Consider the following 27,091-nt stretch of genomic DNA (forward strand, 5'->3'; position numbering starts at 1 on the left):
GCAATGCCCTCTGCCATTTGAATTTGTGTGTGCATACACACATATTCACCTCCGCTGCCTGCTCTTCTTCCTTTGCAGTGGCAATAGCAACCACTGTGCAATGCCCAACACACAGTGCATGTGCCCTCCTCCACCTCTTCCCTCAGTGGCTGCTGGCCTGGGCATGAGAAGGGGAAGGAGAAGCAGAAGAAGAAATGGAAGAAAGTGCACATCGCTGTGCTACTGTTTGGGGAAGAGCTGCATGGGTGTGTGGGGGGGGGGGCAGGTGTAGTGACCAGTCTCCACTCCCTCTAAAGAGTTAACCGGAAGTGAACCCTATCTTGACTGACAGGCTACTGAACTCCAGGGCTCAGCCAATCAGCACACCAGGTGGGTGGGACCTGTTACCAGGAAGAAGGGAGTTCTTTGTTAGAGAAGAAGCAGGCTGGAGGTGCTCATGAGGACTTGTGGCCATGGAGGATGGCTACAGGAAAATAACTCTGTGGATCCTTGAAAGGTAGGAGGACAGGAAGCTTGAATTCTCATCTGGAGTTTGGTGAGTTCAAGGAAAGGAAATCTGTGCTTTGGCTTCAGGAAGATTAATTTAGGGAAAGGTTTGTTTAGTCAGACTTTGTGTTAGAAAGTTATATTTCTTTGGTGTGTGCACTTTTGCATATTCCTGATACTGTTATTGCTTATCTGTAATGTAATTAAAATAAAAAACACTAGTCTATGCCCATCCTACCTAGGGCATTGCAAAATACTCTATAAACATTTAAGCATGTATTAAGACAACCTATTTTTGTAACCTACTAAGTATTCTTAGCTGTATTTAAGAAAGCTAGAAAGCCTCAGGAAGCAGTCTGTAGTAATTGAATAAAATGGTTTTTTAAAAGTCTTTTCTTTTTACATGCCTCTCTGGGTTGGCTTTTAACTCAGGAAAAGGAAGGGCAAAGAGCGATTTTTTCTGGTGCAAACACGTCCTTGGACATTCAGCAGCTATCAGTTTTCTCATCCCATGTGAGCTTACACGTGGAAAGTTTTTTGTATTTGCCCAATATCCAGCTACAGAGGGACCTTGGATTACAGCACCCAATCCACTGGTCCGGTTCTCTGAAAGTTTTAAGGTGCTTGGTGGCAGCATTTTGAACCTACTGATAATATAGAAAAGTTTTAGGAGAAGCCTAGCTAGGCAGCTTGGCAGGGATGAGTCAGCATTTCTTTTCCTCATGTGAGCTTGCCCTGAGACAAAGGCTTTAATCTGCTACAGGGGGGGGCACTCCCAAAATTCACTATTTGAGGCAACTGCCTCAACGTGCCTCATGGGAGGACCGTCCTTGTTCAAGGAAGCAATCATTTTAAAAGAAGTGTGGATTGCTTTAAAGCAGGGGTTCCCAATCTGTGGTACTCCATATCAGTGTTTCCTCTAACAGGGATTCCCAGAGATTGTTGACTTCAACTCCCAGAATCCCCTGCTCCAATAGCTTTTGCTTGGGGATTATGGGAGTTGTAGTCAAAAACATCTGGGAAGCCCTGTTAGAGGTAACACAGTTCCAGATGTTGCTGAATTACAACTACCATCATCCCCAGCCACAATAAATTGTAGCTTGGGATGATGGGAGTTGTAGGTTAGCACCATTTGGAGTACCACAGTTGGGAACCCCTGCTCTAAAGTAATTGTTTTAAAAGAAGTCAAACACACAAGCCTATAATTTCAGTTCAAGCAGCTGAATTAATAATAATAATAATAATAGTAATAGTAATAGTAATAATAGTAGTAATAATAATAATATACTTTATTTGTTAGCCACCCTAAAACATATTGTTCTTTGGGCAGTTTACAACATAGCATTCAAACATTAAGTACAAAAGAAAAGTGTGTGTGCGCGCGGGGGGAACTACGCAAGATATGGGAGAACCATGATCATATCTCCTGACATGTTTTTTTAAGTTTCAATGCAGACATGTAGTAAGTGTGATATAGGTAACTACCTCTTTTCTCCAGCAAGGCTATGAACAGCTTTGGGGAAATTTTCAGCCAGGCAAAATGGCTCAGGGGGAAAGATTGACTCACCCTTCACCCATTACAGTGACCTCCTTCCAATTTTGACCCTCTAGTGGTTGCTTTTAAGATCTAAATGATGTATTTGGTGATCTGATCCAAGATCTTCTGCATCATCCTAGCCCAAACTCTGTCTTGATACACCTTAGATAAAACAAGCATGGTTGGTGGAGAGGAGGAAAAACTATTGAGATCATGTGCAGTTTGACCCACAATGTTTGAAAAGACCTCTTTCTGTCTTCATGTGCCTTCTCTGATTGTGGGGTTGGCAGCCGCAAAAGCCATAGATTGTGGTCCCTAGAATTGTGGATAATATCATCTGTGTCCATTTCTAGCCATTCTTTCAGGTCATCCAAAGAAATATTCTACCTATTATTTTCACGTGCCTGCATTTCGACTGACCAACTCTTTGGCTGGTCATCTTTATCACTGCAAGATAGTATAGCTGTGTACATTAAACATATACAATATTATTTATGCCTAATGTTTAATAAAGTAATGCTGCCTTTGGGATTCATTGTGTTTCCCTAATATAACCAGATCAGAAAAGGAAAGGGAGGCACCAGACCAAACCAAACAAAGAAGGAGGAGAAATCTCAAATGCCTCTGGGATGAACTTTATTAATAGCAACACATTGCATTAGAGTTTACTACAAAGAACAGTAGATGCTTTTTCTTAGCCTCTTCTGACTAGTGAGAGATATTGGAACAAGAGCCCTTGATAAAGGCCTTGCTGAAACACTTCAGGTTATTAATCAAGTTCATCCCAGAGGCATCTGAGGTTTCTCCTCCTTTTTCATTTTCCTATTTTTACATCCTTCTTCTTCAAGGAAAAATCTTAATAGTAATTTGGACTGATGTTCTGAAGAAAAGTCTGGGAAATGTAAATTTTCTTACTAAACGAAGGATAACAAAAGGTGTATCCTCAGTTACAAGCTTCTGGTGACAATGATATGTGTGAGGAATCTTCTTACAAAGTCAGTTTCAAAGCCCACTGACAGCAACTGACTTCCATGGGCTTTAAATGAATTTGAGTAATATTTACACTTCCTTAGTATAACAGTCTTTATTGCTGAAAAATTAAAATAATGTACTTATGCTCTGTTATTAAGCTTAATATACAATAATATATGGAAATGATATACAATAGAGGTATATGAAATGTAGCAACATGCATTTTGTAATTATAATTCTTAATTGTTTATCACTTTTCAGTGCAAAAATGATCTACAATTGTTATTTAAGCTTCATCACAACAATCTTATGAAGCAAGTTATTTTTTGTTGTAAACTGCCCAGAGACGCGAGTTTGGGGTGGTGTTCTAAATAAATAAGCAAGCCAGGGGTTCTCAAACTTGAGTCTCCAAATGTAGTTGGGTTACAACTCATATCATCATTAACTAGAAGGCCATTATAGCTGGAGATGAGTTCTGGTCCAACAACATCTAGTGGCCAAGTTAGAGAACTCCTGCCTTAGTCCAATGACCTTTAATAGTGCAGTGGATATTTGAATGGAGTTGGCATGCCTCTCAGCAGTCACAGAAACCATTAATTTCCAAATTATAGGGCACATCTTTGTAGGCCCCCCCTCCATTTTTTACATTGTTAGACAGATTTTATTTCATATTTTTAAAAAAATAACTCCTGGATGACGCTACGTCCCAAAGAATAGCAGCACTTTAGAATAAATGCAGCCAATACCTGGTTACGGGAACAAGGTTGGTTGATTAGCATGTGCAAGAATTCTAACTATGCAGTGTTGTTCACAAACGTTTATGTTTGTGGCAGGGTTTTATAAGTACTGCCAAGATATCACTTGGAAATCCATGTGATATCTGGCAAGACTTTAGGGAGGTCTCTTTGCCCCTTCCATTCTCTCTCTCTCTCTCTCTCTCTCTCTCTCTCTCTCTCTCTCTCTCTCTCTCTCAGGTTCTCATTCACGCACCCCTCCTGCCATCACCCTATTGACTCTCCCATGCAAATAGGAAAGTGTGGGGGCCAGCAATAGGTGAATCAACCGGCCCCTCCCACTCGCTGGGAATGGGGCATCCCGATTTCCCCGAGGAGATTCATGGGAGCTGGAATTGGACTGGCAGAAGGAACTCTATACCACCTAAGTGTACACTGTGGGGGCAGGACTGCCCCACACTGACTATAAATGCAATACAGAAAACGGAGAGTGCTGCGTTTGATCGAATAAGGCATGCTCAGTTGTTTATTCATTTATTTAACATATTTTTATACCGCCCAAAACTTACATCTCTGGGCGGTTAATAACAAGATAAAAACAAAAGTAAAACATTAGTTAGAAACAAAAACAAGAAATTTAAAACACCACGTTGTGCTGGTCATAGACCGTAATAAACTTTGAATGAATAAAACACCATAATTTAAATTTTTAAAAACAATATTCTAAAAACAACATTAAAACAATATCATTTAAAAGCCTGGGTGAACAGATGCATCTTTAAAGACTTTTTTAAAGTTGTCAGAGATGGGGAGGTTCTTATTTCACTAGGGAGTGCATTCCAGTTCTCGGGGCAGCAATGGAGAAAGCCCTTCCTTGAGTAGCCACCAGATGAGCCGGTGGCAAATGCAGACGGACCTCTCCTGATGATCTCAATGGGTGGTGGGGTTCATGACGAAGAAGACGTTCTCTTAAATACCCAGGGCCCAAGCTGTTTAGGGCTTTATAGGTTATGACCAACACCTTGTATTTTGCCCGGAAACATATTGGCAGCCAGTGTAACTCCTTCAATACAGGAGTAATATGGTCTCTCCTAAATGACCCAGAGACCAGCCTGGCTGCCGCATTCTGGACCAACTGCAGTTTCCGGACTACATACAAGGACAGCCCCACATAGCCCCATACAAGGACAGCCCCACCCCCGCATTGCAGTAATCCAGTCTGGAGGTTACCAGCAGATGTACCACTGTTTTGAAGTCGTCTATGTCAAGAAATGGATACAGCTGGCGTATCAGCCAAAGCTGATAGAAGTCATCTCTGGCCACTGCCTCAACCTGGGACATCAGGGAGAGACTTGGATCCAGAAGCACCCCTAGACTGCGTACCTGTTCCTTCTGGGGAAGTGTGACCCCCATCCAGAACAGGCAGATCAAAATTGTCTCTCAAGTTTCGACCCCGCACAATGAGTACCTCTGTCTTATCTGTGTCTGTGACTCTTTCCTCTAAATCAGAGCCATACTGGGGGAACAAGGAGTCTCAGACCTGGCAAGGTACTGAGACTGCCATCGGCATCCTTCCTTTCCAGCAACAAGTTTCCTCCTCATCCAAGTACTTGCTGCTTGTGGTGGAGCAGTAATGTAATGCCATGGCGGTTTGGTAGGGAATACACAATGGCTGGAAGAAGACTGGTGGCATATGCAAAGGCACAGCCAGGTGAAAGATGCTTTTCTCAGAGGCAGTTCTATGGAGGCTTTGGGTGGGAATGAAGAGAACCCCACATGGTTGCATCATTTGCATGCAGTTGTGTGGGTTAACCCTATGGAAAAGCAGCAACTCCCACATACTCCTGTCTTGAGAAAACACGTTTAGCAGGCACACTTCCTCTGGAACGTCCACCAGTGAGGGTCCTCTTGGTTACCAGATCACTGTTTCTTATGTATAAGTTCTCAGTAGCAGCTGCATGAGTTTGGTCTTTTTCTGGATAATTCCAGTTGTGCTTATGAGCAACCCCTCTTCTTACTCAAGAAACTGGGTGGGGGGAGAGGGGAGTTGTGTTCAAGTCTCTATATTTTCTGAGACAGTGAGGCACTTTACATGACCCGCTTCACACCACCCGTGTGAAGCACCAGGAGAGTTTGTGTGGGGAGAGTGTGCTTAGCACACTCTCCCCACACACGAACAACCTCCAAGCCCTGGGCAGCCGGATCCACATGACTACCGGTTCCATGATGGAGCCGGTGGGGGCTACGGGGACCGGGGACTGCCTGGCCCCCGGAAGTCCCAGGATGCCCTGCACAAGCACCCAGAGTCTCAGAATGGGGTACAACTTGTTTGAATAAGAACTGCAATAAAGAAGCAAGTTCATAAAACAGAAGGTTTCCAAATCTCCTTTTCTTCCTCTCAGTTCAGGAGCTCTCTGCTTCTTGCTGGGCTGGAACCTCCAGAAGATTCTAAGGACCTTCTTCTGAGCACGCTCCACTACCAATTAAGAAAGGGGAGGGGAGATCACTACACCCTTTAGTTGCCAAATTCAGGGAGCCTCTATTGTTAATCCTCACCATAAGCTGACAATACTACTGGTAGTAATGGTGGGGGTTACACTTACAGAGCAGTAGTTTCAGAGCAGTGAGAATGCATAGAATCTTCTATTAATACTTTACAAGCATATTTCTAAGGGCTCTAGCTGTGTTTTACAAACTTCAGAGTGTGGTCCTGGCAGTTCTTGTTTGTTTGTACCACTTTTCAAGTTTTGGGTGACAGAGACTACAGTCTAACTGAGATGGCAGTTGTGGCTGCTGGAGATAATGGCAAGTGTAGTCCAACATGATAGGAGACTGGAGGCTGGGAACCCTTGGTCTAGGACAGTGGTTCCCAAAGTGGGAGCCTCCAGATGTTGCTGAACTACAGCTCCCATCATCCTCAGCCACCATAAATTGTAGCTAGGGCTGATGGGAATTGTAGTTCAGCAACATCTGGAGGCTCCTAGTTTGGAAATCACTGCCCTAGGGGACCTTGGCATGTTGAGTTTGGCAAATCTATTAACAAAATCTATCTGACCAGCTACAAAATAATTCAGAAGAGAACAATGGTTGTCTGTAGATGTAGGGATTGGGCAGTATATCAGTCTGCATTGATTCAGATGCCACACAGAACCTCAGTTAAGGCTGGGCTCCACACAGTGTCTCTGAACCTTTAGAGCGTGCCTTCCGCCCTCCCATTCCCACACAGGTGTCCACCACATCTAGGTTAAAATAAACCAAGATTGGCCATGATGTATGAACCCACTGTTGGCAGGTTTATTCTAGCATACTTACTTCAAATAAGCCAACATCTGTAATTTACTTCAATCCTGGGGTACAGATATCAGATTAATTTAAGCAAGCAAGAAAGAATAACCAAGATTGGTGAGTTCAGGCATCATGAATAATCTTGGTTTATTTTAATCTAGAAGGGAAGTCGATGCTTATGGGAGAAGAACATAGGAAGCTGCCTTCTCAGACTATTGATCCATCTAAGTTAGTATTGCTTACACTGAGAAGAAGCACCTCTCCAAGTTTTCAAATAGGAAACTTTCTTAGAAGCTACCTGGCACCTGGTGATGCCAGGGATTGAACCTGGGACCTTCTGCATGCAAAGCAGATGCTCTACCACTGGTCTATGGCTCCATTCTAAGCAGGCGCAGAGGGTGTCATGCGCCCACTCGAGGACATTGGAGTGGAGTGGGGGCAGGCGACGTACTAGAAAGTGGAGAGGTGCCTGAGGAGGAGCAGACCAGTGATGTGAATGGGAAGGTAATTGAGACAGGCCAGGGTGAGTGTTTGGTACGGGAAGGGTCAGCAGGGCCAGTAGATCTTTGGAGAGAAGGCTCAGGATCTGAGACAGAGTTTGAGTGGCCACTATCTCCTCGAGGACGCAGACAGGAAAAATGTTCGCAGCAGGTGAGGGAAGTATGGAGGAGTAGTCGACTGGCGAGAAGACAGCAGGAGCCAGATTGAATCTATGGCAGCTGGCGGGGGTAGAGTGTTGATTAAGTTCACATGGCTGCTGACTATAAATTGGGCAGTCGGTGCCTTGAATGAACTGCTGGAAACATCATGTCAAATCTGCTTTGAACGTTTGTCGGAGAGTTTGTTACTTTGGAATTTGGGCTTTTCACTTCTGTATTCCTGGTGAGACTGTTAAACCTGACTATTTAGCAGTAAAACTGAAACGTGAGCTACTGACTATTGTGTCACATATTTCTGGCCAGCGTCTTACGTCGAGTGAGTTCTTGACAGAGGGAGGCTGGCAGCGGCCCATGTTTGGCTGCCGCCCCAGCCCCTGGCTCCACTACCTGCATCTGACATCAGACGCAAGGGGCTGGCTAGCCATGCCCCCACGTCTGACGTCAGATGTAGGGGGCATGTTCTCCCTCCAAAATGGGGTCACACTGCCCTGTTTGGAAGGGAGATTGGCCCATGCTGCATTGGGCAGGGTGGGCTGGAGCGACTCTCCCTGCCTTTAAAGGCAGGGAGAGCTATTCCGGCCATGCTGCCAATGCAGCGTGGGCAGATCTCCCTTCCAAATGGGGCCGCGTGGCCCCATTTGGGAGGGAGATTGATCCCACTGCATTGGCAGTGATGCCAGGAGCAGCTCCCCCTGCCTTTGAAAGGCAGAGAGAGTCACTTTGGTCGTGCTGCCAATGCAGTGCGGGCCGATTTTGGTCCCAAATGGGGCCGTGCCCCCCCCCCGCATCAGCCGTTAGCCGTGGGGTGTGTATCTGGGGCAGTGAGGCATGGCCCCTGGGAACAGTGGCCCGTTCGCCCAATGGTGGCTCCGCCCCAGATCCCAAGGCTCAAAAAGGTTTTGCGGAGTCCAACTTTAATCAAAGTTCCAAGAGGTTCTTACTCAACCAGCCCTTTGAGTAAGAAGTTGCAGTATATCCGCTCCTTATATACTGAGCAGAATATCAGTTTTGAGTAAGAGCAACTTTTGACATTTTGGAAATACATATGTCTTACAGTTCTTAATATCATCCCAAACACCACTTGCTTATTCCCTGTCATATGAATATCACATCAGGAGCTTGCACATCTATTTTTGTGGGGAACAAGATACAAAAGTTTTGTTTATGGCACAGGCTTATTTACGACTGCTTGTGCTCACCATGTCACAATGCTTCATGGGGTAGACACATTACAGAGTTAGTGGTGATACTGAGTTAATTCCACCACCCTCTTCTAATAATGCTCCAGATTTCAGGAGGCTCTTGCTGTTCGTGGGTCCTCCCCTACCTGAGTGGGCTTCAAGAGAGTCATCACCAGCAGATGATGGGCACAGAGGTTTTTTTGGGAATCAACCATGGGGTGGGCCATTGCTGTTGACCTATGAATATTTATTCATTGAGTCTCTCCATTTACTTACGAGCTAGCCTCCACGGGAGGCTGTTCACTATCTGTCACCTATGAACACACTTGACTGCAGTAAAGCTATTCCCAAGTGCACAGTTCCATTGAGACTCAAGAGAAAAATTATCTGATCATGTATACAGTAATACACATGGCTTTAGAGAAATATGTGCTAGATGCTTCAGTAGAAGTGAGGAAAAGCTCCTGTATGAGAGAAGGAACATATTTCCCCCCTAACCTTTGTCCATTGTTAGCCATGTCTGAGAGCATCTATGGTATGATCAAATAGCTTGGTTTTTCTGTGAAGTGCATGCTGCTGGATGATGGTATATTAGAGGTGCCAAAATATGGCATTTCTCTCAGATGTTTCTATAGACAAATAATACAGAGTACTTAATGTGTTCAACTTCCAGATGGGTAGCCATGTTAGTCTGTAGGAGCAAAAAACAAGAAAAAGTATTCTGGCACCTTAAAGACTAACAAATTTATTGTAGCATATACTTTAATGGACTATTGTCCCCTTCATCCAGTTCATGAGGTGTTATTCCCAGTAGGCAGATATATGTACAGGTACGAGTACAGAGTTAACAAAAATTAAACACAAGGGTGTGAAACTGCAGGAAATGCAAAAGGCCTAGTCTTGCCTAGTCTACTAGTTTCCTAGTTTAAAAGTATACAAGATAAACATAGCGATAATTCACAGGAGCATCAAACACATTTCCCAGCAACATCTGGATCCCCTGGACCAAATGTGTAAGAAGAATGCATTTGTTGTATGTAAATTGATCATCTAGGAGAACCTTCATTCTTCTTGTGTCTTTGTTGGCACCCACTGCACCAACAGCATTTGAGATGTGCTTGGTTGTAACAGGATAAGTGCTGTGTGCACCTACATTGCAAGTTGAAAAGGCCACTTTTTCAAGCATTTATCTGCACTGCTATTGATACACATTGTTGTGGACTTTCAGGTTCCACTTGGCATTTCATTGCCCTATGACACAGCTCTGCTTCCATATATGGGGAGCAGTGAAAAACACATCATCTGTGTAATTAATGCAATGCCTTTTCCAGTCCCATAGGATTAAAGATTTGCAGAGATAGTACTATGTGCTGGCCACAGCTTGATCTCTAAGACTTGAGCATATTTTGAATAGTTAGTTGCTCAATGACTATGAATAGAACAGATTAGTCAGAGCCAACAATTTGTGCTTTCAGCGAGTGGAAACAGAATGAAGGCTCAAGAAAGAGGACTGCATAACATGAATGGCATTGGAATTTGCTCTGTTCTGTTCATTTGTTTGTAGGGCCTCCTTAGAAATACATTTACCAGGTTTCTGGGTGCCATGTTCTTCATGAACACATAGGTGACTACTGTCCCCAGCATACACATGGCATATACCGACATAACATCTGGTAATAATAATATACCAGCAGTAATAAACCACTGAAAGATGTTTTGGGACAGTGTGTTAAGCACTGATACGTTTTATAATGAGAAGTGTATTATGAGAAGAAGGTGAAAAGTCACTGTCCATCCTCTCTAATAAAAGGCTTGGTGTCCGTCGTGGACAACCAAGTGTGTGTCCATGCCTCCCTCGGACGTTCTGGGCATGCGCGGAGCGCATGCCCAGAACGCGCCGAGACAGAAACGGAGACAGAGACCACGCAGCCATCTTGGCCGCTTCACCCTGCCGCGGAAAGGCCAGAAGTGGCTGCCACGAAGCCGGGGAAGAGGCGCCGGGGAAAATGGCCGAGGCGGCGGCAGAGCCTCGGCCAGAGGAGATGGAGACCAGGCCGGGGAGACGGAGGCCGGGACCGGGGGTGGAGGCCGTAGAAATCATTTTTAAAAAATGCTGCCGCGGCCGACGCCACCAAACTCCCACCCACCCTCCCAACTGCCAAGTTCTCCTTACCCCGGCCCGTGTCAGTCGGGCGAAGAAAGTCCTTAATTGAAGAGGGAGAGAGGAGTTCGCAAATAGAGCTCCGTGTCCCGGGCGGGCAGCAATCTGGCCAGCGGGGACAACACTCTGGGCGGCACTCTGGGAGGCGGGAGGGAAGAAGAAGCGGGGACCGGGGGAAGGAAGCCAGGTGGGCTAAAACGTGAGGCTGGCGGCCAGTGGCAGTGGCGGGCCAGCCTGCTGGGACTGGCTGGCATTGAGAGACAAGCAGCGGCTGCGGAGGCCAGCAGCGGGCCACAGAACTCTGCGGACGATGACGACGCCTCCATGGCGGTTGCCGTTGCCCTTCTTCACCCACCGCCAGGAGAGGGAGAGGAGGAGGATGCGCTGCCGGACTGGCTGCGGCTCCTTCGGCCGTGCTGCGCCCCCTCACAGTGCCACCGCTGAGCCCCGAGAAGAGCTGCCGCTTCTGGCCGGAGCCTGAGCCAGCGGCGGCAGCATCAGCAGCAACAACAGCGGCCCTGGAACATCCCGCCGCCTCGCCATGCCCGCCAGCCTCGCGTTCTTGCCCGTGCTGCTGCCGAGAAGCCAGGCTAGTGGGCTTCGGCTCCGTGTCTCTGCCCCACATGGCTAGCAAGGTGTTGCGTAAGGAAGGAAAGAGGGAAAGAGAAAGAAAAAAGAAAGAAGGGAAAGAGAAGAGGGGGAAGAAAGGAAGGAAAGGAAAGAGAGGGAGAGAAGAGGAAGGAATGAAAGAGAGAAAGAAAAAGAAAAAAAAGGAAGGAAAGGAGGGCGAGAGAGAGGGAGAAGGAAGGGGGGGGGAGGTGCTAGCGCCCGTTATTTTAACGGGTTTGAAAACACTAGTTCATAATGAAAATCACAACTGGAAATTTGATGAGTGCATACCTCACAATTTGTAAAAGCGGCAAAGCAAATATTAAAGTCACTCTGACCAACCTCTGAAGGACAGAGTATAATCTATTCAAATGGGTGTAGTGCCAAAAAACAAAAACAAAAAAGTTTTATGTATTAACAAGTCTGTCCTCCTTTATTCCTGAACGTAGGCTTGATGACAACCAAATAAAAATATAAACATTTACAATAAACAGATTAAGTATTAAAATTAAAAATATACAATCAGATATAAAATGTGCACATAGTGTAGCTGGTCCTTGAGCCTGACCCTTATCTTGTCCCATTCAAAGAAATTTCATGTAGGTCTCTAGGAGATGAGGAGTTAACTGGTAGGTACTAAAAGAAAGAAGATTTATGTGCACACAGGGCATTATAATGCTTGTTTTCTCCTTTCTCCTGCTCCTCATTTCTATTTGTGTGCTATGGCTATTTTTCCATGTGCTTGTACATCCACAAAGATTATCTGTGCCCAACAGTTTAATAGAAGGGACTACTTCTGTGAGGCATTGTTCCAAATCATTTTATGGAAGGTGAGAATATGCTTACTGGCATAGGTACGGACTAATACAGAGGAGAAGTACAATAACCTAAGAATCTTGCTGGGTCAGGTCAAAGTCCTATTCAATCCAGCATGTGTCCCACAGTGGCCAACCAGATGCCATTGGAAGCCCCCAAACAGAAGATGAGGGTATACCCCTCTCCTAGGAACACAGGAAGCTGCCTTATACTGAGTCAGACCATTGGTCCATCTAGCTCAGTATGTCTACCCAGACTGGCAGTGGCTTCTCCAAGGTTACAGGCAGGAATCTCTCTCAGCCCTATCTTGGAGATGCCAGGAGGGAACTTGGAGTCTTCTGCATGCAAGCATGCAGCATGCAGATGCTCTTTCCAGAGCAACTCCATACCCCAAGGGGAATATCCTACAGTGCTCATATGTAGTCTCCCATTCAAATGCAAACCGGGGTGGACCCTACTTAGCAAAGGGGACAATTAATATCTGCTACCCTAAGACCCAATCTCCTCTTATTGCTCTCCTGAAACTGGTGTTCAGAGGTATATTTGCTCCTGAAACTCAATGCAACGTATAGGCAATAAGACTAGCAGCCCCTGATAGACTCAACGTCCATGAATTTGTCTCCCCTTCAGAGCCCCTAAGTTAGTGGCCATCACCACATTCTGTGACAGCAAATTCCATAGATTAATTGTGTAAAAAAGTACTTCCTGTTCTGTGCTATATCTCCTGCCAGTAATTTTTCATTGGATGACTCCTGGTCCTAGAGTTGTGAGAGAGGGAGAAATCTACCCTTCATGATTTTTATAAGTGTCAGTTAGTGTATGCCCACCCTTAGTGGCGTTTTCTCTAAATGAAAAAGCCCTAGATGTTCTAGTCTTTCTTTCCAAGAAAGGTGCTCTAGCCCCATTATCATTTTGGTTTTCCTATTCTGCACCTTTTCCAGCTCTAGATTATCCTTTTTGAGTTGTGGTGACTAGAACTGTACACAGTACTCCAGATGTGACCACACCATAGATTTGCATAAGGGCATGATCATATTTGCAGTTTTATTTTTAGTCCCTTTGAACCATAAGAGTTTGCCTTTTCATAGCTGCCATTCACTGGGTCGACATTTTCACTGAGCTGTTCACCATGACCTCAAGATACCTTCCCTGGTTAATCATGACAGCTCGGACCCCATCAGTATATATGCAAAATTGGAATGTTTTGCCTTAACGTGCATCACTTTACACTTACTTACACTGAACCATTTGGCCAGTATAGAGAGATCTTTTTGGAGCTCTTTGCAATCTGTTTTGATGTTCACTTGGTTTTCACAAGTGACCTACCCAGGTTTGGGAGCTGTGTGCACTCCCAATTTTTGGTTGTGTGGGAGCAGTAATTATGTGGAAGACAAGAGCTGGGTAGGATGGCTTTTCCTTCTGCTTTGGTCAAATGCTGGATATGAAAGCTGGGTAGAATTAGATCCTAGGAGTCATACCAAGAATCGCAGACAACAACACACCAAAGCCCAGGCAATCTTGTTACTGATGTAAAGCCCTAGTCTAAACAGGGAGCCTTTCTATTCCTTCCTGTTCCAGAAGAATCCAGTGGCCAGCTTGGCTGCATGGAGTCAGACCACAGCTTTAGAGCCCTCTTCTGCAGCAAAGTTGTTGCAGTTCAGTAGTCTGTCCCAGGTTGGGTGGGAGGGAGCTGTTTATAGGGGCTATGGCATGCAGCCTCAGCTCAGGCAATTCCCAATATCATGAAGACAGAGGCAAAGAATGAACAGCTTCTCTGCTGAGAAGATGAAGGGTAGAGAACTGGTCTTGTGGTAGCAAGCATGAATTGCCCCCTTTGCTAATCAGGGTTCACCCTGCTTTACATTTGAATGGGAGATGACATGTGTGAGCACTGTGAGATATTCCACTTAAGAGATGAGGCTGCTCTGGGAAGAGCATCTGCATGCACAAGGTTCCCTCCCTGGCATCTCCAAGATAGGGAGAGAGACTACTTGTAACAAGGCAGGTAACAAGGTTACTTGCCTATAACCTTGGAGAAGATGCTGCTGATCTCTGTAGACAATACTGAGCTAGATGGACCAGCAATGGTCTGACTCGGTATCTGGCAGCTTCCTCTGTTCCTATGCAATCTCGTTATCCTCCTTATGCATCCCTTTCATTTCCTTGTAATCTAATGGCCTAGTTGCCTCCTAGGCAGATTTCTTTCTTCTAATGCAGGGGTTGTGCCTGAGGCAGGTGCCAAATACCACCTAACCGTGTACTCGTCCCCACTGAGACCAGTCCTGCCACCCTGCAGGGTTTAAAATGGGTGCTTGCTGGCAGCCTGTTCCTGTTGTTCTGTACACCTCTGAAAGGCTGCAGAAGGGATTCCCATTCCAGTCCCTGCAACAAGCTTTCAAATGGGTGTGCAGCTGAACCAAGACGGTCAGGAAGCAACCTCTTCTGGTTGCTACACACCCATTTCTCCTCCACCCTAGCCCTTTTTTACCTTTTCCTTCCTACACCAAACCCTGACCATTCCCTTCTCCACCATGTATCCATGAGCAGCCCTTGCAATGCAAAGCACCTACACTGATAAACTGTGAAACTGTGTAATGGCTGCAGTTATGGTAGTTGACTGAGGTGCCACATAAGTGATGATAAAAATAGATATGGAAATTATTCACACAATCAAAAACTGCGTTCTACCCAGGTTTGGGAACTGTGTGTGCTCCCAATTTTTGGTTGTGTGGAAGCAAGGTAGGAGGAAACCCTGGGTAGAAGTGATTGTGTGGAAGCAAGGTAGGAGGAAAGCCTGGGTAGCTTTTCCTCCTACCTTGCTTCCACACAATCACTTCTACACAGGGTTTCCTCCTACTTTGCTTCCACACAACCAAAAACTGGGAACGACACAGCTCCCAAACCTGGGTAGAACACAGTTTTTGATTGTGTGAATGACCTCATAGTGAAAGTGGGGACAATATCAAAAAATATATTCAAGGTCACTCTTTTTTTACATAAATTTGTGGAAAAGAGGGTGATAGGCATTGTGAATCAGTAGTGAGCTAACATACTTGAGTTTATGCAACTGTATATTTGATTACCAATTTCAACTTAAAACATAGCACTCCTTGAATATCTTTAAGTGTCCTTTAATATCTTTAGAAGGTACCTTGCCAATGTAGTTGCTGAAGGTGGCTTAACTAGGCAAAATTAATAAAGTTATGATTTGTTTATAGGGTTTTAGTATTGACTGACAACTTTATAACATTATTAATAATAAATAATAATAAATAATAATTCAATTTCTATACCGCCCTTCCAAAAATGGCTCAGGGCGGTTTACATAGAGAAATAATAAATAAATAAGATGGATCCCCGTCCCCAAAGGGCTCACAATCTAAAAGAAACATAAGATAGACACCAACAACAGTCAATGGAAGTACTGTGCTGGGGGTCGATAGAGCCAGTTACTCTCCCCCTTCTAAATAAAGAGAATCATCATGGTAAAAGGTGCCTCTTTGCCCATTTAGCAGGGGTACACAGTAAATAAGATTTAGAAGGCAGGTTCAGGTAGGATACAAGGTAAGTTGTATATCCAGACAATTAGAGGCCAATTTGTTGAATGACAGAGACAAACATTTATCCCTGGATTGCAGTGTTGATGTTACTGTGAGTGAATTGATTGGCCCTGTTGGTCCTATTCTCATGAACACTTTAGGCTGATATAACATGAACCATTTCCCCCTAATTTAATTTCAGCTATCTCTTGCCAAACCTTGAATAATGCTAGGATAGGACTGTGGTCTTGAAAACCATTTCCAACTCAGTGAGACATGCTTCTTTGAACCAAACATTCCCAACAGGTTAACTTGAAGAATGCAGCTTGTAATTATTCAACTCATAATGTCCCACAAGGAGAGAACAGTAGAGACCATGGTGTGCCATGCCAGAGGTACAACAAGATAACATAGGCAATGTATTTGCATTACTCTCATTGCACTGTTATTGGACCAGTGCTAGTGTAACATTTTGTATCCACTGTGTGGCTCATGGGCCAATGTCCTTGGCTACATCATAAAATATGTTTCATCTAAATGAGTCATAAATCCAGTTTGTTCCTAGGCCAGATTATGAACCTCAGCTCATTGGATAAGTGACAAGCAAACTGTGTGAATGGTCCATTCAGGAAAAACATTTTCATATCTGAAGCTACTGAAATCCCAGGAACTATCCTACAGATAGAAAGCATTATGTCGGAACTGGCACATGGATGAGTTGACATACAGTTTTAAAGTGATGACCAGTGTGTTCTGTCTTTTTAGGTACATGTCTCTATTAATCACACATGTCATGTACAGGGAGTAAGACTGGTCCACTGATTACAGAGACTGCCAGAGGCAGAGATGAAAGAATATTATAATTATTTAATTACCTGGCATCACTGTTCGATAAATACGAGAAAGATGTGTCATACACAAGGCCAAACATGTCTAGAATTTTAATATTACTGTGTCTCAGCTTGTTGCTTGTAATGTGAATTGAAAATGGACATTCAAATTGTCTAGGCAGCTTTTATACTTTTTGTAGTTGAATTTTAATATTTGTTAGATCTAATTCTTTTAACAATTGTTATCACAGACATTTACAGCCTGGTGTAACTCCCACCTACGGAAAGCAGGCACACAGATTGAGAATATCGAAGAGGATTTCAGGAATGGCCTTAAACTGATGCTGCTCTTGGAAGTCATTTCAGGTCTGTTTAAAGATAGCAAATGTCATGCTTTTGTCTAAACTTCCTAATCCTGCCATCACGAAAACTCCTGTTTCCTATTTCCTGTCAAGGCAAGTTACAGAATTTGTATTAACTAGCAGTAGCTCTTGTTTTCCAGGCAACTCAGGGACAAAGAAAGGGGGGGGAAGCAACAAGTCCAAGTTTGGTGGTGTGTATCACAAATGGAAACAATGATTTTCCTCCATATTTTTTTAAGCTAGCACCATGTATAATACATGGGGACACATTATAACTGGAAAGCTATAGTAAACATTGATCATTGAATGCCCATTGGATACACTGAACATAGGAAGCCGCTTTATACTGACTCAGACATTTGGTCCATGTAGGTCAGATTTGCCTACACCAAGGCCACACAACTTCAACCCTCTTGATGCTAGACTAGTTCCTATCATCTCTGACAATTGACCACTGTTGGTAGGGATTATGGGAGCTGTAGTCTAAAAAGAGCTGGAGAACTGTTGTTGTACAGCCCTGATCCACTAGCAGAACTCTCCGCTGGGTTTCAGACAGGGATCTTTTCCAGCCATACCTAGATCTCAGTAGTTGGATTGGGCTTCACTCTCTGATCACCATTTTTGAGATCATGAATAATTTTTCCCCAGGCCAAAGTCAACCAGTAGATCGTTAATTAGTTCTGCTTTTTGCCTTTCAGTATAATGAGTAACTTGTCTTGCTTGCATGAGTCATCTATTTGCTTTATCAGCATCTTATTGCAATGTACCTTGTTTGCTCTTGCAAACAAGGTACATTGTTCATAGTGTGCTGTTCATAGTATGGTGGATTATAATCTGGATTATGTGAGTTAATCTGCAGTGGTCGATGTGATTTCATTCTAGAATTTCCCACATATGATTCTAAAATGAGCTTTGAACAAAGGCTTCTGTTTTATTTTTTAATAGTAAAAGCCTCCAAAATGCTAGGATACTAATAAAAGATAAAGCTCAAAAGTGACTACATGCCTTCTTTGACATATTTTGGACAGATATAACAATTTAACCCGGAGTTCCACTACAGCACAAAACAACTTAAAAAGTGAAGCTCTTCTATACTTGCATTTTGTTCCCTTGGCATTAAGAAAAATCTCTAAGAAGATATATTTTGTTTTAGATATTACGAAACATGTTCCCCTCATCAGCAGTGTACCTGCAGCCAGATGTCAGTGTTAACATATGTATTCAATTTTATTTCCTACAGGGGAAAGACTTCCGAAACCAGACAGAGGAAAGATGCGTTTTCATAAAATTGCAAATGTCAACAAAGCCTTGGATTTTATTGCCAGCAAAGGTGTCAAACTTGTCTCAATTGGTGCAGAAGGTATGTAGAAGATATCATCCGTATAAACCTGGCTTTCAGCCACTTTCAGTCAGGGCTTTTGAAAACTGCCTGAGTTTTGATGCATAACAGTTTTGAGAGCTGGTTTGGTTCAGTATGTGGCTGAGGTCTGTTTGGAACATTCAGTTCAGGCTCTGCCTTCCCTCAAACTGTCAGCACTCTATGTCCAACAGACTATTTTACATCTTATCAGCTAAGGTAATTCCTTGTGGATTTAAAATGTTTTATAATAGGCGAGAACTGGTGTCAAAGTCCCAGTTATTAACGGTTTTGCATCTACTCAATAGAACTAGATGTTTTATTTTTATTTTTTTCTTGTTAAATTTATATAACGCCTTTCATTAAAACAATCCCAAGGCAGGATTGAACAGAATCTAAAATGAAAATGCTTTTTTAGGAAGTATGAAAAAATGTAGCTTTCTGTTTAAACTGGGCCCTCAGCAGGTATGCATGGTAGTATGGTGGTGTGGTGTGACACCCACCCAGGTCACCTTAGATTTCCATCATAATCTCTGTGTGGATGAGTCCAGAAATGAGTACTTGTTCTGGAATTAATGCTTGGCAGGCCATCAGTCTTTTTCTAATTTATATTGTACTAAGGATTATAATTTTTTACAGCACAATTGAAACACACCCTAGCTGCTTAAGAGTTTTCTAAAAGCGAAGGGGGAGTCTGTAGGTTTCAAGGGGGAACTAAAATTAGAATATGAAGCTATTCCCACGATCACTTGAAAGCGGGCTAATGGAGCTTAGCCCATTTCCCAGTGATCATGGGAACCACCGGGCTTGCAGGCGAGCCCAGTGCTCCCAAGGTGGCTAGCCCGCCTAAACCACCCTCCCCTTAAATGAGTTTAATGGAGCGAGCGTGCTCTTAACCTCATTTCGTTGCTCGTGTGTCGCCACGTTGTGCAGCAACACACAAGTAGAATGTGATGGAGCTGGCAGTTGTGTGGGTGGCTGATCCAGCAGCCCAGCTACGAGTGGCTCCCCACAGAACCCTGTCAGGTGCTTCACACGTGTTGTGTGAAGCGCCTCTATATGTATTTTAAACTATATCCTCCTGATGTGTGGCAAGGAATCAGGGAATTAGGCATCATTTTTTGATTTTTGGCAGGATCATTGGAAAGGAACAGGGGTAGCATTCATCCTTTACAGAGGCACTAGTGTGGGCAGAAGGGGTCAGTTGCCCTGGGCCCCACACTTGAAGAGGAGTGCTCCTATTCAAAGTATGGTTCAGTGTTTGAAATTACCAGATTGGTCCTTTTCATTCAGGGAGGTAAAATCAATCAGTTAAAATATGTCAGTATTTGGGGTTATTACATTGACACAGGATACCGTGACGGATATAATCTACACTGTTACACACATGATGGAACTTAATGTTTGTGTAGTTGCACATGTGCAAAAATTGCACAAATGGAATTGCATTACAGTGCAGCCACTATATCATGGCCACTCTGTCATTCAATCCCATTTGTGCAATGTTTGCACTTATACAACCACACCATTGCACAACTGTGCAAACATTATGTTCCACCCCTTGTGTAACACTGCATAGAATACCAGCCAAAGAGAAGAAAGTGTAGGTTCCAATGAACATTCTTCCCCAGGTCTCCCAGAGTCTTAAAAAGGCTTTGATAACTTAATTATACAGAGGCATAGTAGCATTTTATTTTTAGAGACATAATACCATATTAACACTCATCTGTGTAGAAAAAGCACTTTGGTTTATTAATGCAGTACTGAGGTTAAATAGATTCCAATTAAGTCACATTTTTAAAAGTCAGAGGTATTTTGACATTGACTCCAGTTCAATGAGAAAATATGGGGCAAAATTCAGCCAAAATGAATGTGAGAATAAGTACTTGCTTAGATATTTCCCTTTGAAATCAATAAGATTTAAAGGTGCTTAACACTTTGGGTTTTAATTCTTAATGTTTTTGGGTTACTGTTTATACTAAAAGAGCACAACTACATACGTAAGGTATCCAGGATCAGTAATGGCTACAGTGGTAACACACACACGCTAGTATTCCACACACAGAGATATTCTGGGTCAAAGCGACCCCATATACTAGAAACACACAGAGGCATAGTGATTGCACGTTTGGAGGAATGAGGCCTAGACCTCTTGGGTTTCTGTAAATAAGCCTCGGTATTGCTGTTAATATTCCCAAACTTCTTTTTGTAAATAGCCCTTGTATTATGAATGAATTATGAATTGTATTATATTCCCAAAACTGCATTATTGTAAATAGGATTCTGTGGTTGCAAATCCCTGTGCATGGAGAAAGCTGGCAGGGTCGAAACCTGTTTTTCTATAGTTTGACAGAAATTGTTTTTTTAATAGAAAAATGTGTTTTTCGATAGTTTGACAGTTGATTCGGGGGGGAGAAAATTTGAAAAATTGAGGGGATTTGTTCTAATTGGATTGTTTGTTCTAATTGGATGGCTTAAAAAACTGCTGGGCCAGATAAACTGTATATATTGGGAGAGTTGAGAGAGAGAGGACTAAGAAGTCGAGAGAGAGAGAGAGAGAGTGTCCTGGAAGTCAAAGTCAAGAGAGTCTGCTGGAGCAAGTCAGAGCTGGAGTTTGCAGAAGAAGCAGTCTCGTAACATCGTAATATGGCAATAAAAACTTAAAATTGTATTAAAAAATAAGACGAAGATGAAACAACTTATAAGAAGTAATTCTATAAATCCTGTCAGTAAATTGTGTTATTTTAGTTACTTATATATTGGATTTCTGACTTGCCTTGAGTTGACCTTCCACTCCCTTTTAGCCACATTTTCCTGGAAGTGATCTCCTTCTCCTGGAGGTCACTTGCTAATCTTCCTTTTCATACCAGCCTTTTGGAGAAGTTATCTTCCTGACCTTCCTGGGGTGACATTCCTCTCCTTCTTATGCTAAAAAAAAAATCAGTAGTAAAAGAGTAACCTCCACTGCTTCATCAGCATAAAGTAGCAGTTGCATTGCTAGCTAGATGTTTCCAAGTGTAGTTGTTGCCTTACCAGTGCTTTTCTCAAAACAACAACAACAACACAAAACTCCCTAGAGATGTGACCAGGAGGTTTTATGCACAGCAGATTTTACCACAGGTTTACTAGAAGGCTTTACTGAGAACTTAAAGATGTCTCAAAAAAACACTGAAAATAGTGGAGTTTTTTTACTCCGGAGATAAATTGGGCTACACTCGGGCACAGTGGAAAACCTGAATTGCATGTGTGGACTGCTCCCTGATAACTCACAAGGACTTTGTGGGAAATCTGGCCAATATGTGTACTTGCACCCTCCATTCCAGAGGAGATGCGAGCTAAAAGCAAAAACCTCGCGGTACAACTGTTGTGAATAACACTTCTATGCAAATCAGTGCTGGCTGAATGGGACTGTTCCTATTCAATGATAAACCAGGTATGGCCTACCTAGCTTCGGGAGCTGTACACACTCCGATCTATCAGCAAAAATCTCGGTAGGAGGAGGGGGAAGCAGACGCAGGTAGTGATGTGCAAAAATCTCAGTAGGAGGATGTGGGAAGCAGACGCAGGTAGTGATGTGCACAAACCGGTCTGGCGTTCTATTCCTAGAATGTCAAACTGGTTCAGAAACTGGAGTTCGAATGGGTTCGAATGTGGGGGCAGAGGCTCCTTTAAGGTGCGGGGAGAGTGTCCTTACCTCCCCTGCCGTGCTTCCCCCTCCAGTGCTGCATCAAAGGCTGCTGGCATGGAGCAGCTGTATACCTTCTTGCCACCACGGTGAGCATGATACTGGAAGTGGCCTGTGCACATGTGCAAGAGTGTATACCACTGCCCTGCACCAGCAGTTTTAAAAGCAGCACCAGAGGGGGAAGCACGGCTGGGGAGGTAAGGAAACCCTCCCCATGCCTTAAAGGAGCCCCCCCATCTCCCGAGTGTGCACAGAATCATGCACACCTCTAGATGCACATTCTGATGGCACCATCCTACCAAACATTTTAACCCAGCATATTATCAAGGGTAGAGGAAATGTCATCGGAGCCTGCACCCCGCAATTACTCCCTCAGTTTAGCTACTGAGAGTCTGTCATAATCCAGAAGGGAATGCTGAGATGAAGCAGGAATTCAGAGAAGAGCCTGAAAGGGCAAGAGGTGGATGCCCATGAAAAGTTAGGGAAGTACAATTTAGGAAATCTTCAAGCAAGAGTTATGTTTAAGCAGTGTGATGGGTCTATTAAAAATTAATTTCAAACAAGTATCTGTGTGAAAAATTAATTTTGAACAAGTATCTATGTGAATAAAACCATAAAATTTATCAGATGTGTGCTGTGACCACAGCGTGTTGCATAATAATGTTCATTCTGTTTCACTATAGAAATTGTTGATGGCAATGTGAAAATGACCCTAGGTATGATCTGGACTATCATCCTTCGCTTTGCTATTCAAGATATTTCAGTAGAAGGTAAGAATATGCTTTATGAGACAACCATTTATGTCAAGGAGTACTGACTTGAGCTGACAGTTTATTTTAACAAATGATAGCTTTATTTACAACCCTGAGTTCTGACTGGACAAATTCCTATAACGGTTTACTTGCACTTACGTGTTTAGGATTGCTGACTGTATAAACTTGCTGATCTTTTCCCTTCTATTTCCTCCTGACAGGAGAAGGGAACAATAGATATTTTGTTGTGAATGTAAAATGCAGCTGTTTCTTTTTCCTTTCTCCCAAAAAATAATGGGAAGTGGAGTGAGTGTGTGTGTGTGTGTGTGTGTGTGTGTGTGTGACATTAATTACCCTGAAGCCTCTGTTTTGTGCTCCTTTTCCATTTGACTTCATCACCCAAGGGAGGACTGATCACACTTGACTGATAGTCAACATTGACTGATCAAACAGATGAATCATATGGCTCAACTTTCCTGTTAAATGTCCGAATGACGGTGGAGGATTGCATGATTGATCAGAAGAACCACTGGATGTTCTCTGTTGTTCCTGAGAGCAGGACTGGAACCAATGGGTTGAAATTATAAGGAAGCAGATTCAGGCTAGACATAAGGAGGAATTTCCTCACTATAAGAGCTGCTTGACAGTGAAACAGTCTGTCCTGCACAGTGTGGTGGGTTTTCCTTTGCTAGAGGTTTCCATCGCTAGGCAGTCATCTGTCAGGAATGCTATAGCAGTTTCTTGCACTAAGCTGGGAGTTGTGGACTAGAAGACCTCCAAGGTCTCTTCTGACTCCCAAATTCTATGATTCTGCCTCCCCACTTGTCACAATCACCCTCACAAATAAAATGAGCACATCAGAGCTAAAACCTTTCTCCTTGGCATGCTACTTTTCCATGGGCAAGGACTTTGTGACATGGGACTTTTACACACAGCAGGTTTTACTGCGGGTTTACAAGGAAGCTTTGCTGCGAACTGGACGTTGTCCCAAAAAACCACTGCAAATAGTGGATTTTAAACCCCAGATATAAATAGGGCTACACTCTAACACACAGTAAAAAAAATGAATTGTGTGTGAACTGCTCCCTGATAACTTGCAGGGACTTCGGGGTAAATCTAGCTGATATGCGAATGCACTCTCTCCATTCTGGAGGAGATGCGAATTAAAGGGCTTCAAGAGCCCCGTGTGAAAAGCTTCATGGTGGAGTATTCAGTCATCCAACCTCATTCTGAAACTGTACAGTCAGAAGGGCATGTTGTCATATGATACTTCTGAACAATTCAGACAACTAATCTGAGGCCAGATTGGCTGCCCACATGACTACCGGCTCCATCCCAGAGCCAGTAGGGGTGGTGGGGATTGGGGGCCGCCTGGCCCCTGGAAGTCCCAGAATGCCCCACGCAAGTGTGCAGGGCATTCTGGGAAGACCCCCAAGGCCAAGAGGCTTGCTATTGCCTTCCAGTTGGGGTCTACTCACAAGTCGCAATGGCACGGATCCATGGCACACTGTGGCAACTCAAAATAAACTAAACAGGGTTAGTGGCGTGCAGCATGCTTGCTCCGCTAACCTCATTTCGGGGGTGCGAATTAAGCGAGCTAACTGCCAGGAGTTCACACGTGCAGGGGAAACTGAGCTGGGCTCCCTTAGCCCGGTTTCCTCCGTGCTTGTGAATAGCCTCAGTGTATGTATAGGAATGTTTACATGTCCTTTTAGCTCGTCCTTGACTGAAATAAAATTCAGTTCAGTCTGTGGGATTCCCAGAGGCATCTGGTGGGCCACTGTGTGAAACAGGATGCTGGACTAGATAGACCTTGGGCCTGATCCATCAGGACTGTTCTTATGTTATGTTCTTAATACATGTCTTTCATCCCTCAAATGCAGGAAGATTTTGGAATGTGGCTTAGGCAGTCAGATAGTTGGACAATGAGCCGGGTCTCACGATCGGTGAGACCCGGTTTGGTGAGCTGAGCAGGGAGGGAGCCCTGGGCAGCCGGATTGGCTGCCCACACGATTGCCGGCTCCGTGATGGAGCTGGCAGGGGCTGGGGGGAGCGGGGGCCAATCGGCCCCCGGAAGTTCCAACATGCCCTGCGCGAGGATGCAGGGCATGCTGGTGAGAACCCCGGAGCCGGGAGGCAGATTTTCCCCTCCCCTCCAGGGCTCTCCTCGTGAGTAGCTGCAGCATGGAGCTGCGCCGCAGTTACTCACGATTTAAAAAAAAATGGGTTTGTGGAGTGCTCGCTCCGCAAACCCGGTTTTAGGGGAGGGGTATTTAGGCGGGTTAACCGCCTGGGAGCCAACGGGCTCGCTTGTGAGCCCGGTGGCTCCCACGATTAGCCAAAATCGGGCTAGGCTCCCCTAGCCCAATTTTGGCTGATCGTGGGAATAGCCCCAATGTCTGGAATGGGCTGTCCGTTTTCTAATGGATGACTAGCCATCATGTAAGCATACTAAGTCATACATTGACCCTGAGGCATCAAATGAGCATGAAAATAAATTGTCATTAAGAGGACTGATTGAACCCTAAGAAGGCTTTTGCATCTCATCAAAGTTTACATTTGCATCTGATCAAGGTATTAGTTGTTGACAGTTTATGAAATATGACAGAGACTAATGGGGAATGTTCTTACTAAATTTATAATCTTTCACTGTTTAAAAAACAAACTATTATCTATATTATGAAATATGTTGAAAAGGGAGTTATTTCTTGAAAAACATTGTTATACATATTACAGCATTATAAAGTTTCTTTTCCTGTCTTGGCAGTACTATTGGGGTTTTTTTTAAAGAACATTTTTAAATGAAGTATTCAGGAAGCTGTAGGTTCATTAACAAACCATGAATGCTTACATTTTGCTTGAGCAAACAGATGTCCTTCATTATGCAGTACGATACATAACAAATGAACTGTTTCCTACACTTCATTTGTTGATTTAGAGAATAATTATTCTTGACAAACCTATTTTAACCTGATTGTACTGTAGCAATTAAATAGTTATTTGGGAAGGAAACCCATCAAGCATTTCTCATTTATTCTCATTTATCCTCTCTGAATATGAATGATGCTTTTCCAGGTTTTCAAGTGATAGCTTTGTTCAGTAACTATCAGGAGCCATAAAACTGGAGGAGGCTTGACTGGGTCGGGGCCTCTTAAAGGCACAGTTTCACTAAGGATACATCTCCAAGGAGTTTTTGAAGAGGAACAGGTGTGCATCCAGTAGACATCCAGCAGCCAATGTGAACTTTTGGGTTTCACACAGCTCTTTTTAAGTCTGGAGAACATGGATTTTGATACCACATAGTCTGATGGGATAATTATTGCAACCTTTATTTGCAACCTATTGCAAATATTTTAAAAAACCATTTAATGATTTGAAAGTCTGTACTGAGCTAATCTAGCATATCAGAATAAATAAGAATAATGGATATTTAAATGACAAGTAAGTTCATTAATCATCATCTCCCAGTCATTCTCCTAGAGTCACTCATTCATGAGGAAGAGAGCTGGTCTTGTGGTAGCAAGCATGGCTTGTCCCCTTAGCTAAGCAGGGTCTGCCCTGATTGCATATGAATGGGAGACGATGTGTGAGCACTGTAAGATATTCCCCTTAGGGGATGGAGCCGCTCTGGAAATAATATCTAAGTTCCAAGTTCCTGCCCTGGCATTTCCAAGATAGGGCTGAGAGAGATTCCTACCTGCAACCTTGGAGAAGCCGCTGCTAGTCTATGTAGACAATACTGAGCAAGATGGACCTACCATCTGATGAATATGGCAGCTTCCTGTGTTCATACACATGCATGACTATATGATGAAACAGAGATTCAGTTATGCTAAATATAACAATAGGCTTGGTCACTTGACTACTATTAGAGTAGGAGGAGTGTCTGGACAGAACGGGAGAGCCATGCGTGATCCTGGTTGGTGATCATGTGAATTCAAAGATCAAAGTAGGAGGTGGGAAGCTTGATCGTGAGCAAGGCAGGAACTGCGTCAGACAGGTGCACCCTACCATTCCATCTCCAGCTTTTTATCAAGGGTGGAAGAAGAGCCATCCGACCCAGCTCCCACCTCACACAGGATCACATTCCCCACCTCCTGCCTTGATCTTTGAATTCACATGACCA

At 43.8% G+C, this 27,091-nt stretch overlaps 1 protein-coding gene across 1 annotated transcript in view; it reads left to right on the forward strand.

Moving 5' to 3' along the window:
- ACTN2 (actinin alpha 2) overlaps positions 1–27,091 on the forward strand; it is an 86,399-nt gene that overhangs the window by 4,731 nt on the left and 54,577 nt on the right. Inside the window, exons 2-4 of the mRNA XM_053300116.1 lie at positions 17,061–17,175; positions 18,412–18,531; positions 22,897–22,983. Coding sequence (XP_053156091.1) covers positions 17,061–17,175; positions 18,412–18,531; positions 22,897–22,983 — 322 coding nt within the window. The remainder of the gene's footprint in view (positions 1–17,060; positions 17,176–18,411; positions 18,532–22,896; positions 22,984–27,091) is intronic.

Source organism: Hemicordylus capensis, chromosome 1 (assembly GCF_027244095.1).
Source record: "Hemicordylus capensis ecotype Gifberg chromosome 1, rHemCap1.1.pri, whole genome shotgun sequence".
In the NCBI taxonomy this organism is placed as follows: Eukaryota; Metazoa; Chordata; class Lepidosauria; order Squamata; family Cordylidae; genus Hemicordylus; species Hemicordylus capensis.